Source organism: Piliocolobus tephrosceles, chromosome X, assembly GCF_002776525.5.
Source record: "Piliocolobus tephrosceles isolate RC106 chromosome X, ASM277652v3, whole genome shotgun sequence".
NCBI lineage: Eukaryota > Metazoa > Chordata > Mammalia > Primates > Cercopithecidae > Piliocolobus > Piliocolobus tephrosceles.
In genome coordinates, this window is record NC_045455.1 from 71,906,322 (window position 1) to 71,920,887 (window position 14,566).

Consider the following 14,566-nt stretch of genomic DNA (forward strand, 5'->3'; position numbering starts at 1 on the left):
TCTCTTTATGGCAGAACTCCTTGAGAGCGTTCTCTATGTTAGCTGTCTACACGGACTCCTCTGCCACTTTGTTTTGAACTTACTCCAGATAGGCTTTCCTCCCTACCACTCCACTGAACCTGATCACAGGGTTATTAAGATCTCCAAATTGCCAAGTCAAAGTTTAGTCCTCATCTCTCATACTTATCAACAATATTTGAGAACTAATCGTTTCCTATTCCTTCAAACATTTTATTCACTTGGCATCTGGGTAATCACATTCTTTCGATTTCTCTCTCTACTTCTCTGGACTCTTCCTTTTTGGTCTCCACATCTAGATGCTCATCTTTCTGGCCTCTTAACTTCCATGGGCACTGGATTCAGCCCTTGGATCCCCGCTCTTCTCTGTATACTTTCTTTTTTTTTTTTTTTTTTTTTTTTGGTGACAGAGTTTTGCTCTTGTTGCCCAGGCTGGAGTGCAATGGCGCGATCTTGGCTCACCGCAACTTCCACCTCCTGGGTTCAAGCAATTCTCCTGCCGCAGCTAATTTTGTATTTTTAGGAGAGATGAGGTTTCTCCATGTTGGTCAGGATGGTCTTGAACTCCTGACCTCAGGCGATCCACCTGCCTTGGCCTCCTGAAGTGCTGAGATTACAGGCGTGAGCCACCACGCCCGGCCCTGTATACTCTCAATCTTATGTAACTTCATCCAGTCTCATGGCTTTAAATACCATCTGTATAATGACAACTCTCAAACTTACAACAAGCTCAGGTTCTCCCCCAAAGTCTCAATTTATATATCTAACTGCCTACTCAAACTCTCCATCTTAATATTCAATAAGCATTTCAAAGTTAAAATCTCCATACCAGAACTCATTTCTCCCTCATAAAACTTGCTCCTGCTGCAATTTTCCATATCTTAGTAAAAGGGAACTCCATTCTTCCAAGCACTCAGGCTGAAACCTTGGAGTCATCCTGAATATCCTTTTTCTTATACCCCAAATCCAATCAACTGATACATCCTGTCAGCATCTTCAGATTATATCCAGACTCCAGCCTTTTCTCACCAACTCAAGTTACTACCCTAGCCCAAGTTACCATCATCTCTTGAATAATTGTTAACAGACTCCTGAATTCCTTGCTTCCACTTTTGTCCATGTAGTTATTCGCAATAAAGCAGCCAGAATTGTCATCTTAAAACCCAAGTCAGATGATACTGTTCTGCTCAGAACCTTTCCATGTATTTAACAGACATCTACATAGTGCTTACTATGTTTACCAGATACTTTTCTAAACAGTTTGCAAATATTATTTCATTTAATCCTTATAACAGTCCCATCATCATTCTATTTTGCAACTGCAGAAACTGAAGCACCAAAAAGCTATTATTTGTTCAAAGTCTCACAACTACTAGTGATGCAGCTAGGATTCTAACCTAAGCATGTTGACTCCATAGTCCACGACTTTAGTCACCATACCATGCTGCCTCTCCATGGCTGCTGGCTTTCCATCTCACTCAGAAGAAAAATCCTATAATGTCTTAGGTGACCCAGTCCCCTGGATGATCCTATCCTGTATCTTCAGCTCCTACTCTCCCTCTTATCTTACTCAAACCACACAGACCTGTCAACATTTGCAGTGACATCCCATCTAAAGACCCATTTGCTGTTATTTCTGTCCGGAACACTCTTCCCATTGGTATCTGCAAGGGCAAGCCCATAAATTCCTTTACGTCTCTGCTCAAAGACCATCTTATCAGTGAGGTCCTTTCCCGCCCTATTTAAAATAGTATCACGTTACATCACATTACGTTCTAGATCCTTGACCTTGTTTTATTTTATAACTTTTGTTTACTGTCATATATCTAGCACCTAGAATAACAGAAGAATAGTTATCATTTTAATGACTGGATATTGTTGAAGAAACACTAATGTAATGGCAATGATGGTTAATACTGTAATATACCTAGGATATATAATTTACTACACTTCATTTCATTCTCAGAGGGAAGTCTCAGTTCAGAGATCCACCTTAAAATAAGGGGAAGGGCTGGGCATGGTGGCTCATGCCTGTAATCCCAGCACTTTGGGAGGCTGAGGTGGGTGGATCATTTGAGCACAGGAGTTCAAGACCAGCCTGGGCAACGTTGCAAAACCCCATCTCTACAAAAAATACAAAAATTAGCCAGGCGTGGTGGTGTGTGCCTGTAGTCCCAGCTACTCAGGAGGTTGAGATGGGAGGATCACCTAAGTCCGGGAAGGTTGAGGCTGCAGTGAACCACGATTGTGCCACTGCACTCCAGCCTGGGTGACAGTGTTAAGACTCTGTCTCAAATAAATAAATAACTAGCAAGAGGACAAAATGCAAATAGTGGAGTAGGGCATTTTCTAACCTACTACTTTGCCCTCACTGCTATACTCTGAAATGCTCTCAAAGAGAACACAAGAATGTTTGGGAGCTTTGGAACTCTGAAATGAGATCATACTTCTTCAACATATTAACCAGATCAGGATTTTCTGTGATCAAATTACCGGAGACTATAATTCAGGCCTTCAAACAAGAAAACAGTTCAAGGGAAAATAACTATCATACATTAAAGCAAATTTAAGAATCAAATTCAGTACAAAAAACTGTACCTAATACAAGCAATTACCAACTTAAAAACAGTGTGTTGGGCATGGTGGCTCATACCTATAAACCCAGCACTCTGGGAGGCTGAAGTGGGAGGATCACTTGAGCCCAGGAGTTTGAGACCACCATGGGCAACATACAGAGACTCCATCTCTACAAAAAATCTAAAAATTAGTTAGGCATGGTAGTACACACCTGTGATTCAAGGTACTCAGGAGGTTGAGGCAGAAGGATTGTTTAAGCCCAGGAGTTTGAGGCTACAGTGAGCCATGATCACATGCCACTGCACTCCAGCCTGGGCGACAGAGTGAGGCTCTTTCTCAAAAAATAAAATAAAATAAATTTTTTTTTTCTTTTGAGACGGAGTCTCGCTCTGTCACCCAGGCTGGAGTGCACTGGCGCAATATCAGCTCACTGTAACCTCGGTCCCAGGTGCAAGTTATTCTCCTGCCTCAGCCTCCCAAGTAGCTAGGATTACAGGTGCCCACCACTACGCCTGGCTAATTTTTATATTTTCAGTAGAGACGGGGTTTCACCATGTTGGTCAGGCTGGTCTCGAACTCCTGACCTCAGGTAATCCACCTGCCTCAGCCTCCCAAAGTGCTGTAATTACCACAATGCCCGGCCACAAAAATAATTTTTTTAAAAGGCCAGGGATGCCAGGTGCGGTGGCTCACACTTGTAATCCCAGCACTTTGGGAGGCTGAGGCAGGTGGATCACAAGGTCAGGAGTTCGAGTCCAGCCTGGCCAACATGGCAAAACCCTGTCTCTACCAAAAATACAAAAATTAGCTGGGCGTGGTGGCGGGCACCTGTAATCCCAGCTACTCGGTAGACTGAGAAAAGAGAATCACTTGAACCCGGGAGGCGGAGGTTGTAGTGAGCCGAGATCGAGCCACTGCACTCCAGCCTGGGCCACAAGAGCAAGACTCCGCCCTCCCCCCAGAAAAAGGCCAGGGGTGGCGGCTCACACCATAATCCCAACACTCTAGCACTTCGGAAGGCCAAGGCAGGTGGACTGCTTGTGTCCAGGAATTTGAGATCAGCCTGGGAAACATGGTGAAACCCTGTCTCTACAAAAAAAAAAAAAAAAATTAGCTAGGCATAGTGACACATGCCTATAGTCCCAGCTACTCAGAAGGCTGATGTAGGAGGATCACTGCAGCCCAGGAGGCAGAGGTTGCAGTGAGCCATTCACAGCACTTCACTCCAGCCTGGGAGACAGAGTGAGACCCTGTCTCAAAAAGAAAGGAAAAAAAAAAAGTAGTTGTGTTCCAGAAGTTAAAGGACAAAAACAAGTTTGTAGCTCATATTGCACTGTCTTCATTATTATAATAAAACTGTAGGTTCCCAGGTAAGCTCACCAGCTTATTTAATTCAAAGGTTCCTAAAATACTATACCCTTGCAGTAAAAATAATAATAATAAGAGCATATTAATTATATATAGCTCTCTACACCAAGAACTTACAGAAATTGGCTTCCCAGAAGTCCCAGCCTATTAAGTTGGTCTCAGTGAGCCAAAATTACACCACTGCACTCCAGCCTGGCAACAGAACGAGACTCAACTCCGTCTCAAAAAAAAAGGGGGGCACACAAAAAGGAAAAAAAAAAAATTTCTATTGCAAAGCTTCTAGCCTAACAAATCTGAATCACTATTTCCATACTTAGGCAAGATAATTAACCTCCCTAACCTTAAATTTTATCATCTGAAATATATAATTAGTACCTGCTTCATAGGTTTGCTTTGCAAAATACCTGCTACACAAGAAATGTTAAGTTCCTTTTTCTCCTACTAGCTGCAAGGCTTCAGGGTATTACCCACTCCAGTTTCATCTCTCCCTCGTATATAACTCTCTTTGGCCAACAATGTCCAAGTGCTTGCCTGTCTGTGAAAAAATATAAGTTAGCCAGGAATGGTGGCTCACGCCCGTAATTCCAGCACTTTGGGAAGCTGAGGCAGGTGGATCACAAGGTCAGGTGTTCGAGACCAACATGGTGAAACCCCATCTCTACTAAAGATACAAAAAATTAGCCAAGCGTGGTGGTGCACGCCTGTAATCCCAGCTATTATGGAGGCTGAGGCAGGAGAATAGCTTGAACCTGGGAGGCAAAGGTTGCAGTGAGCCGAGATTGCGCCACTGCACTCCAGCCTGGGTGACAGTGTGAGACTCCGTCTCAAACAAAAAAGAAAAGAAAAAGAAACCCCATCTCTACTAAACACACAAAAATTAGGCGTGGTGGTGGATGCCTGTAATCCCAGCTACTTAGGCTGAGGCAGGAGAACTGTTTAAATCCAGGAGGCGGAGGTTGTAGTGAGCCAAGACTGCGCCACCTGCACTCCAGCCTGGGTGACAGAGCAAGACTCCATCTCAAAAAATAAACAAATAAATAAAAGAAGAACACAACATTCATAGGGCACGATGTCCATCCTTCCAATCCTGATCCTCTCCTCCAACAAACATTAGCCACAGTGCTTACAAGAAGAAAGTTTACTGGGCTAGAAAAATATCTTTCTGTTGCCTACAAAGCCATTGGTTAGACCTGGTGCGCCTCTCCACTTATCCCTCCAAAAAAAAGACTGTACTTCTTATCATTCAAGCCCCAATGATATTCGCAACTTTAAAAATCCCACTCCTAACAACCTTGCCAACTGTATCTCCTCTTCCCCATCATATACCTTACCCTCCAGGGAACCATAACTAGAGAAAATGGTTTTCCAGAAATCTAAATATTAGAGGCCAAAAAACAACCATGCTAAAATCAGCCAGGCGCAGTGGCTCACGCCTGTAATCCCAACACTTTGGGAGGCCGAGATGGGAGGACTGCTTGAGAAAAGGAGTTTGAGACCAGCCCGATCAACATGGTGAGACCCCATCTGTATTCTTTAAAACAATATTTAAAAATTTAAGAAAGAAGAACTCTGCTAAAATATTTTTAAACATCAGAGTCTCACTCTATTGCCCAGGCTAGCATGCAATGGTGCAATCTCAACTCACAGCAACCTCCGCCTCCCAGGTCCAAGCAATTCTCCTGCCTCAGCCTCCAGAGTAGCTGGGATTACACAGGTGCCCGCCACCACACCCAGCTAATTTTTGTATTTTCAGTAGAGATGGGGTTTCACTATATTGGCCAGACTGGTCTTAAACTCCTGACCTCAAGTGATCCACCTGCCTCAGCCTCCGAAAATGCTGGGATTACAGGCGTGAGCCACTGTGCTCAGCACATCACCCAATTTTTAAATCATTACTTGGTATAGGGGGCACAGCAGTGGTGTGCCCAGTAGGTAACCTAACAATAGCATAAATTGAGCAATATAAACAGGGTAGTACAAACTACAAAAGACTAGCTCTATGACAAGGTAAAAATTATAGCTAATTACATGTTTTGGCAGGTGACAGCTATTGTAAAGTGTTAAATTCAATCATGTCTAATGCCTATCAAAATGTGTTTGGATCATCTTTCTTTTGTAGATTTAAGACATTCAAAATTGGCTATCTGCTCCTCCCGTCTGACAGACAGTCGCATCTTCTCTCACATCACCAGCTGCGTCCCTGAGGCACCATGGTGAAGGTGAAGGTAGGAGTCAATGGATTGGGTCACACTGGGTGCCTGGTCACGAGCGAGGGCTGCTTTTAACTTTGGTAAAGTGGATATTGTCGCCATCAATGATCCCTTCATTGACCTCAACTACATGGTCTACATGTTGCCGTATGATTCCACCCATAGCAAATCCCATGGCACCATCAAGGCTGAGAACAGGAAGCCTGTCATCAATGGAAATCCCATCACCATCCTCCAGGAGCAAGATCCTTCCAAAATCAAGTGGGGTGATGCTGGCGCTGAGTACACTGTGGAGTCCACTGGTGTCTTCACCCCCATGGAGAAGGCTGGGGCTCACTTGCAGGAAGGAGTCAAAAGGGTTATCATCTCTGCCCCCTCGCTGACGCCCCCATGTTTGTGACGGGCGTGAACCATGAGAAGTACGACAACAGCCTCAAGATCGTCAGCAATGCCTCCTGCACTAACTGCTTAGCGCCCCTGGTCAAGGTCATCCATGACAACTTCAGTATCGTGGAAGGACTCATGACCACAGTACACGCCATCACTGTCACCCAGAAGACTGTGCATGGCCCCTCCAGAAACTGTGGCGTGACAGCTGCAGGGCTCTCCAGAACTTCATCCCTGGCTCTACTGGCGTTGCCGAGGCTGTGAGCAAGCTCATCCCTGAGCTGAATGGGAAGCTCACTGGCATGGCCTTCCATGTCCCCACTGCCAACGTGTCAGTCATGGACCTGACCTGCCGTCTGAAAAAACCTGCCAGATATGATGACATCAAGAAGGTGTGAAGCAGGCATTGGAGGGGGCCCCCTCAAGGGCATCCTGGGCTACTCTGAGCACCAGGTGGTTTCCTCTGACTCCAACAGCAACACTCACTCTTCCACCTTCAATGCTGGGGCTGGCACTGCCCTCAATGACCACTTTGTCAAGCTCATTTCCTGGTATGACAATGAATCTGGCTACAGCAACAGGGTGATGGACTTCATGGCCCACATGGCCTCTAAGGAGTAAGACCCCGGACCACCAGCCCCAGTGAGAGAACAAGAGGAAGAGAGAGGCCCTCAATGCTGGGGAGTCCCTGCCATACTCAGTCCCCAACCACACTGAGAATCTCCCCTCCTCAGTTTCCATGCAGACCCCCTGAAGAGGGAGGGGCCTAGGGAGCTCTGCCTTGTCGTGTGCCATCAATAAAGTCCCCTGTGCTCAGCCCAAAAAAAAAAAAAGATTCTCAAAATTCCAGAAATAGCACTTCATTAGGCCAGAACAGTACAGGTCCCGGATATGTTGTTATTTTAGTAAACAATCTACTACTATATTTGTTTTTCCCTAAACACACTATTTATCCCCAGTCCTGGTGGTAAGATTTTTTTTTTTCCTTTTCAGATAGGGTTTCACTCTGTCGCCCAGCCTAGAGTACAAGGGGTGTGATCTCAGCTCACTGCAGCCTCAACCTCCTGGGCTCAAGTGATCCTCCCACCTCAGTCTCCCAAGTAGCTGGGACTACAAGCGTATGCCACCATGCCCAGCTAACTTTTTGTAGTTTTTGTAGATAAAAGGTTTTGCTATATTGCCCAGGCTGGTCTCAAATTCCTGGGCTTAGGCAATTCGCCCGCCTCCTCCTCCCAAAGTGCTGGGATTACAGGCATGAGCCACTGCACCTGGCCTTCCATAAGCTCTTCTTGAAAGCTTGTTTGGAGGTTCCAGCAGGGGAGTACAGCCACACATATACCCTTGACTGAAGACCAGTCCTCCTCTATCAGGATGGTCATCCTCTTTGATCAAGGGTGCAGCTTCAGGAGGGACATACATGGAGTGGAGTGGGAGGAAGGGGACACCCACCTAGCCAGCCAGATTAGCCAAATCAACCCTGGTGATCAATGGGGAGACAGATGTCCCAGCCAGATCACACTCACAGCCAATTTTTTTTTTTTTTTTTTTGAGACAGGGTGTTACTCTAGTTGCCCAGGCAGGAGTGCAGTGGCACAATCTCGACTCACTGCAACCTCCAAATAGGCTCTTCTTAAACATCACCTTCTCTATGATGTCTTTCCAGTTCTGGTGAAGCATTAATTTTTTTCCTGCTCAAAACTCTAAGAGATCTTGTATGTATAGTCCTTACTGCATTTACAGAGTTGTGTAACTGTCTGGTGATAGAATTAAATATGTACAAGATGACCTCGATATATTCTAGGAAGAAACATTATTGGCCGGGCGCAATGGCTCAAGCCTGTAATCCCAGCACTTTGTGAGGCCGAGACGGGCGGATCACGAGGTCAGCAGATCGAGACCATCCTGGCTAACACGGTGAAACCTCGTCTCTACTAAAAAAAAAAAATACAAAAAATTAGCCGGGCAAGGTGGCGGGCGTCTGTAGTCCCAGCAACTCGGGAGGCTGAGGCAGGAGAATGGCGTAAACCCGGGAGGCGGAGCTTGCAGTGAGCTGAGATCCGGCCACAGCATTCCAGCCTGGGCGGCAGAGTGAGACTCCGTCTCAAAAAAAAAAAAAAAAAAAGAAACATTATTTAGCAAAGATCAGAACTCAAGGTATTATTTTTAATAGGAAATATTAATGTAAGGAGAAAACACTTGAAATCAATATGCAGTTCAATTAGAATTCTGATTAGATGAGAATGAAGATACACTTACTAAGCAACAAGTTACTATTTCTTTTTTTTTGGAGATGGAGTTTTTGCTCTGTTGCCCAGGCTAAAGTACAATGGAGCAATCTCGGCTAACTGCAACCTCCGCCTCCCAGTTTCAAGCAATTCTTCTGCCTTAGCCTCCTGAGTAGCTGAGAATACAGGAGCATGCCACCACAACCAGCTAATTTTTGTATTTTTAGTAGAGATGGGGTTTCACCATATTGGCCAGGCTAGTCTCAAACTACTGACCTCGTGATCCACCCGCCTCAGCCTCTCAAAGTGTTGGGATTACAGGCGTGAGCCACCGTGCCCTGCCCAATCCTGTGATAATTTTCTAAATGTGACTCTGGTTACTTACCCTCCCCTCTAATTCATACCGCACACTGCCAAACATTTTTTTTTCTGAATAAATATCTGGCATCTCTACCTCACTCAAATCCTCCAAAAAGTTTGTTACTTCCTTGTAAACTAAAGTTAGAACATCTCCGTTTCATGATATGACAATCTGAGTATATGGTCCCAACCTTTATCTACACAGACCTTCTGCTCTAGGTTCTCTCTGTTTTCCACGACACGCCATGCTGATTATGCATTTTGAGTCTTGCATTTCTGTTCCATTCCCCATGGTATACACCATGTCCACCCACCCAAATCCTGTAAGGCATAAACACTGAGCATTTACCATGCTCCTAGAACAATGGCACCATCTCAAGTCACACCATTTTTTCAAGCTTTTTCCTTCAGTCTGCAAGGGCCATCTCCTCCTTAGTGACTCTCCTCCAATTAACACGCTGCTGGAGAGAGAAATGCCTATTTAATCCATCCTTTTAAGTCACACTGAGCTTGCAAATAAATCAAATGAGTGCCACAGATTAAGGTGAGGGTTAAAGAATGAGAGGTCATGCATTTATTCATCACCTTTTTGTTGAGTAATTACCATGTGCCAAACACTATTCTGGGTATGACAGGCAAAGATCCTGTCTCATGGAATGTGATTTTGTGTGTTGGAAAGACGGAGGTAACCAACTTTGAACACATGAACACAAAATCACTCTACACTGTGAAAACTGCTTTGAAGAATGTAACGGCCGGGTGCGGTGGCTCACGCCTGTAATCCCAGCACTTTGGGAGGCCAAGGCGGGTGGATCACGAGGTCAGGAGATCGAGACCATCCTGGCTAACACGGTGAAACCCTATCTCTACTAAAAATACAAAAAATTAGCCGGGCGTGGGGGCGAGTGCCTGTAGTCCCAGTTACTCGGGAGGCTGAGAGAGAAGAATGGCGTGAACCCGGGAGGCGGAGCTTGCAGTGAGCCGAGATCACGCCACTGCACTCCAGACTGGGCGACAGAGCAAGACTCCGATTCAAAAAAAAAAAAAGAAAAGAAAAGAAAAGAAAGAATATAATACAGATCTGTTGTGTTAGCAAATGATCATAAGGGAGCTATTTTTAAGAAGGCCGACAAGAAAGACCGCTTGGATTTAATTGACGAGAACTCAGCCATGTGATAAATCAGTTAAAGCATTAAGAAACCGAAAGTCCTTACATTTTAAGTCTCAACGACTTTCAGGATCACCTTTTGAATTTGCTTAAGTATTATGAAACTCCCCTAGGAGAAAACACTCCCCAACATGAAACAGTAAAGCACAAATAGTGCCTGCTGTGAGCTAACCAAAATTGCTGTCTTTACATAAAACATTTATTGACGGCCAGTTTCACCAGACCCAAATGTGCTCTGAAAGAATACTCCAGTCCAATGACCTCTCTGAACCTCTCCCTCTGTGAGTTCAGGGCTCTCTCGCCTCTTTTGAGAGCCTCATTAAGGACCATCAACCTAAGAGAACACTTTAAGAGTACGCAGGGACCAGTTCTAGTTTCTCGCCGAAAAAACTGTACAGAAAGCAGACATTCCACTACCTCACACGGGCTCACGGCTAAAACCAGTTTCACCAAGGGAGGATACAAGGAATTCTTCGGTCTGGTATAAAATGCACCGCCCAAGTCTGGGAACACCAAGACAGGGCTCCAGGAAAGCCGTGAGAAAGAGATCTAGTCCAGGCTGATTCAGACCAGTAACTGGCTGAAAGACACTTTGCGTCCCTAAACTAATCTCCTCACCTGCAAACAGATACAACAATGACTCCTGCCTCTCAAAATATGTGAAGCTCTAACGAGATAGCCGTAAAAGAACTTTAAGAGGCGCACGGAGCGGGATGTGCTCAAGTTACTTAAATTATACTTGTGTTAGGAGGAGCGCAAGTGGGAGACACGTGAACATTACCTTGACTAGCCACACTCCTGTGTTCTGTTTGGCGCCGGTCAGGTCGAGTTCCCCGCGCTCGGCCATGGGTCTATCGCCGGTGGACGCGTGCGGGCTACAGCAGCGACACCAGGAGCTGGAGGGCTGAGAAGCGGGCGTCCGGAGCAAAGGGCAAGCGGCGCTGAGAGGTGAAGAGGCAGGGTTCCTTAACCTGCCAGGACACTGGAAACCGCAGAGTAAGAGGAACACGCCGCCGGGAGCCAAGACTGCGCCTGCGCACTGTACGTCCGTACGGCGCGCCGTTGCAGACAAACTTTCTGTTTCGGAAATTCCTTGGGTGGGCGTGGCTGTCAGCGTAGTGTGTATCTGAAGGATTAAAACATAGGGTGAGATGAGCCAAAACGTTAGCAACGTATTTAAAGACATGGCCAGCATAAGTGAAGAAAAAGATTATCAGAATGGACAAACGGGGTTGAAAAAGACAAAAGTTGTCAGAACGTTTCCAACCCTAGCCAAAGAGAGAGAGAGAATATTTGAAGGACGGGCTTAGGTTAGTAAATTGGCACCCCCCCGGCCAACGTCATTAGCACAAGTGGGCACTGGGATCAGACTTGGTAGCCCTGGGTATATTGAAAACATGCCGTTTCTAGACATGAAAAGAAAGCCGTGTTTCAGCTCAGTGGCTACCCGAGCTCCTCTGATTAAGCAAGCAGAGCACCTCAGATTCCAAAACCCGGAGGTCTGTGACGAAACGAACATGTAAGAGAGAAACCTAATCGTTTCCTCCCCTGCTTAAACAGTTCTCTCTTTCTCTTCTTGCCTCTAGAATAAAATTCAATCCTCCTGCTTCAACTGGGCCCTCTCAATTTCATCCGTTTGCACCTCCCACCATCACTCCACCATGCACCGAACCACACCAAACCCAGGAGACTTCCCGGAACACGTCAGAATCTTCCTCGGTCATTTCAGAGCCTCTGCACACTGGATTCCCTTCCTCGGAAGCCCTATTTTACCCCTGCCCTCACTCCCACTCCTTCCTCTGGTTGGCAAACTCCTACTTATGGTTCAAGATCAATGGAAATGTCACTTTCTATGAGATCTTTTATCAACTTCCCCAGAAGAAATTAGTTTTTCTTCACATCACAGTGTGATACTTAGCACTCTGCACTATAATACATATGTTTACATATCTGCCTTTGCTTTCCAGACAATGAACTCCTCCTAGGCAGAAAGAGCTTTATTGCGGTATAATTTACAAATAAAAAATAGTGCTTTGTTCATTTTATATCCACAATGTATAGCACAGTGTTTGACACATTGTCAGGTTTCAGCAGGCTTTGGGTGAAAGAATAGTCGCTGAAGAGAAACAAACGGTAAGGTATTGTTAAGAAGGGTAAGTAATGTATTGAATCACACATCAGAGCCTTGCACAAAATTGAGGAAATTTTATGTGTGTTCAGCACAGGGCCACGAAAGGCTGTCAGAACTCTGCGATTAGCTAGCAAAATTAACAGGAAACGTGGGAAGAGACCCGGAGTGTGTTGAAAATGAAAGTTTCAGTGGCTCAACCCTGTAACCCCACCTTTGGGAGGCTGAGGTGGGAGGATTGTATGTGCCCAGGAGTTCAAGGCTACAGTGAGTTATGATCGTGCCATGCACTCCAGCCTGGGTGACAGAGCAAGGCCCTGTGTTTAAAAAATAAATACTAAAAACAAATTTTTTTTTGGCCAGGCACAGTGGCTCACACCTGTAATCCCAACACTTTGGGAGACCGAGATGGGAAGATCACTTGAGGGTAGGAGTTCAAGACCAGCCTGGTTAACATAGCGAGACCACCATTTCTAAAAAGAAGAAAAAGAAAAAAAAAATTTTTTAAGCAGAAAATGAAGGTTTCTTCTTGTGCAACAACTTGGAAAAGGGCCTAAAACATATAAAGGGTAAGCAGATGAAGGGAACTGCTCTAAACTTTACTCAAGTAGAAGGAATAAATTGAAATACGAGACCATGGGAGAAAAGAAGCAAAGTCTAGAGCACCCCAGAAATAAACTTTAAAGATTGGAGCCTTGGCCTTCGTCTCTGGGTCATGGGAGGCCTTAAAATGTGTATGTGGTGGGTGTATATGTGTGTGTGCACAGAGATTGGGAGAGAAAAAATGGTTAATGAAAAGGCTAGAGAAGAAAGGAAAAGTGGAGATTTAAAAATTATTATATAGAAGAAAGAAAAAAACAACTTATTGAGCACCTCTTCCTCATACACTGTTGAACAAACAGCAAGCTTCCCCTACTGTCCTTTTCAAACAGCTTGAAGAGGGATGTTTACAGAACCGTGAGAGAAAAGGAGGGCATGGCCTCTGTGCACTAAATTCACAGATTTACTGTGGAGGCCCTTAGGGTGATAGATATTACAGCCAGATCCCTCACCTTCCTAAGCACTCATTATATGCCAGATACTTGGCTATTTTTTGTATTATCCCATTTAATCCTTATAACAATTTGCCAGAGTAGATATTATTTTTCCTCAATATAGCCCTATATGTCATTAAACATATCAACATCCAAGAGCTGAGACCACATCCCAGGATGGGGCTCACAGAGCATAGGATGCAGAGGTCAGTGCCCCTAAAAAGGTAACACCAAAATTTTTTACTCCCTCAGATGATTAGTCAAGTTGTTATCAAAATTTTAAGGCACAAATGCAATTCTAGGAAGGAGGGCCCAAGAACTCATTGCTGGCTACAATTTTTCCAAAAAGTCTAATAGTGCTTAGGCCAACTTGAAGCTCCATCCTTATCTAGGACTTAGATTCTAGGTCAGACCTCAAGGCCACCCAACCTTCTTTGCTGCTTTGTTTTTGTTTTTGTTTTTAGACAGAGTCTTGCTCTGTCACCCAGGCTGGAATGTGCAATGGCATGACCACAGCTCACTACAGCCTCCATCTTTCAGGCTCAAGCTGTCCTCCCACCTCAGCCTTCCAAGTAGCTGGGAATACAGGTGCACGCCATCACATCTAGCTAATTTTTGTCTTTTTTGTAGAGATGGGGTTTCATCGTATTGCCCAGGCTGGTCTTGAACTCCTGGGCTCAAGCAATCCACCCACTTCAGTCTCCCAAAATGCTGGGATTACAGGCATGAGCCACCATGCCCAGCCCCAACCTGCTTAATAGGCAGAACTACATTCTTTTTTGTGGGTCTTCTAGACTAGGTGCAGCAGGAAAAATCCCTAACACCACACCCACCACCAAACATGCTTCAATCTAGATGAGTGTTCTCAGCCTCTGGTTCCTGTACAAGGTGCATTAGAATTCCCTGGGGGAAATGTGTTTTAAAATGAAGACACCTGAGCCCCAATCCAGGCAAACAAAATTAGACTTTCTGGAGGTGAGTCTAGAAATTGACATTTTTAGCAAGCTCCCAGAGTGTTTCCTAGGCACACCAAAATCTGAGAATCGTTGTTCTAAATGATAGAGTTCTAACAGATAGAATTCTAATTGATA

General features: G+C 45.0%; 1 protein-coding gene and 1 pseudogene across 1 annotated transcript in view; one reads left to right on the forward strand and one right to left on the reverse strand.

Moving 5' to 3' along the window:
• GTF2F2 (general transcription factor IIF subunit 2) overlaps positions 1-11,353 on the reverse strand; it is a 166,550-nt gene extending 155,197 nt beyond the window's left edge. The window contains exon 1 of the mRNA XM_023187371.3: positions 11,095-11,353. Coding sequence (XP_023043139.1) covers positions 11,095-11,160 — 66 coding nt within the window. The 5' untranslated portion in view covers positions 11,161-11,353. The remainder of the gene's footprint in view (positions 1-11,094) is intronic.
• LOC111523065 lies at positions 6,174-7,181 on the forward strand (annotated as a pseudogene).
• Positions 11,354-14,566: the final 3,213 nt, after the last annotated feature.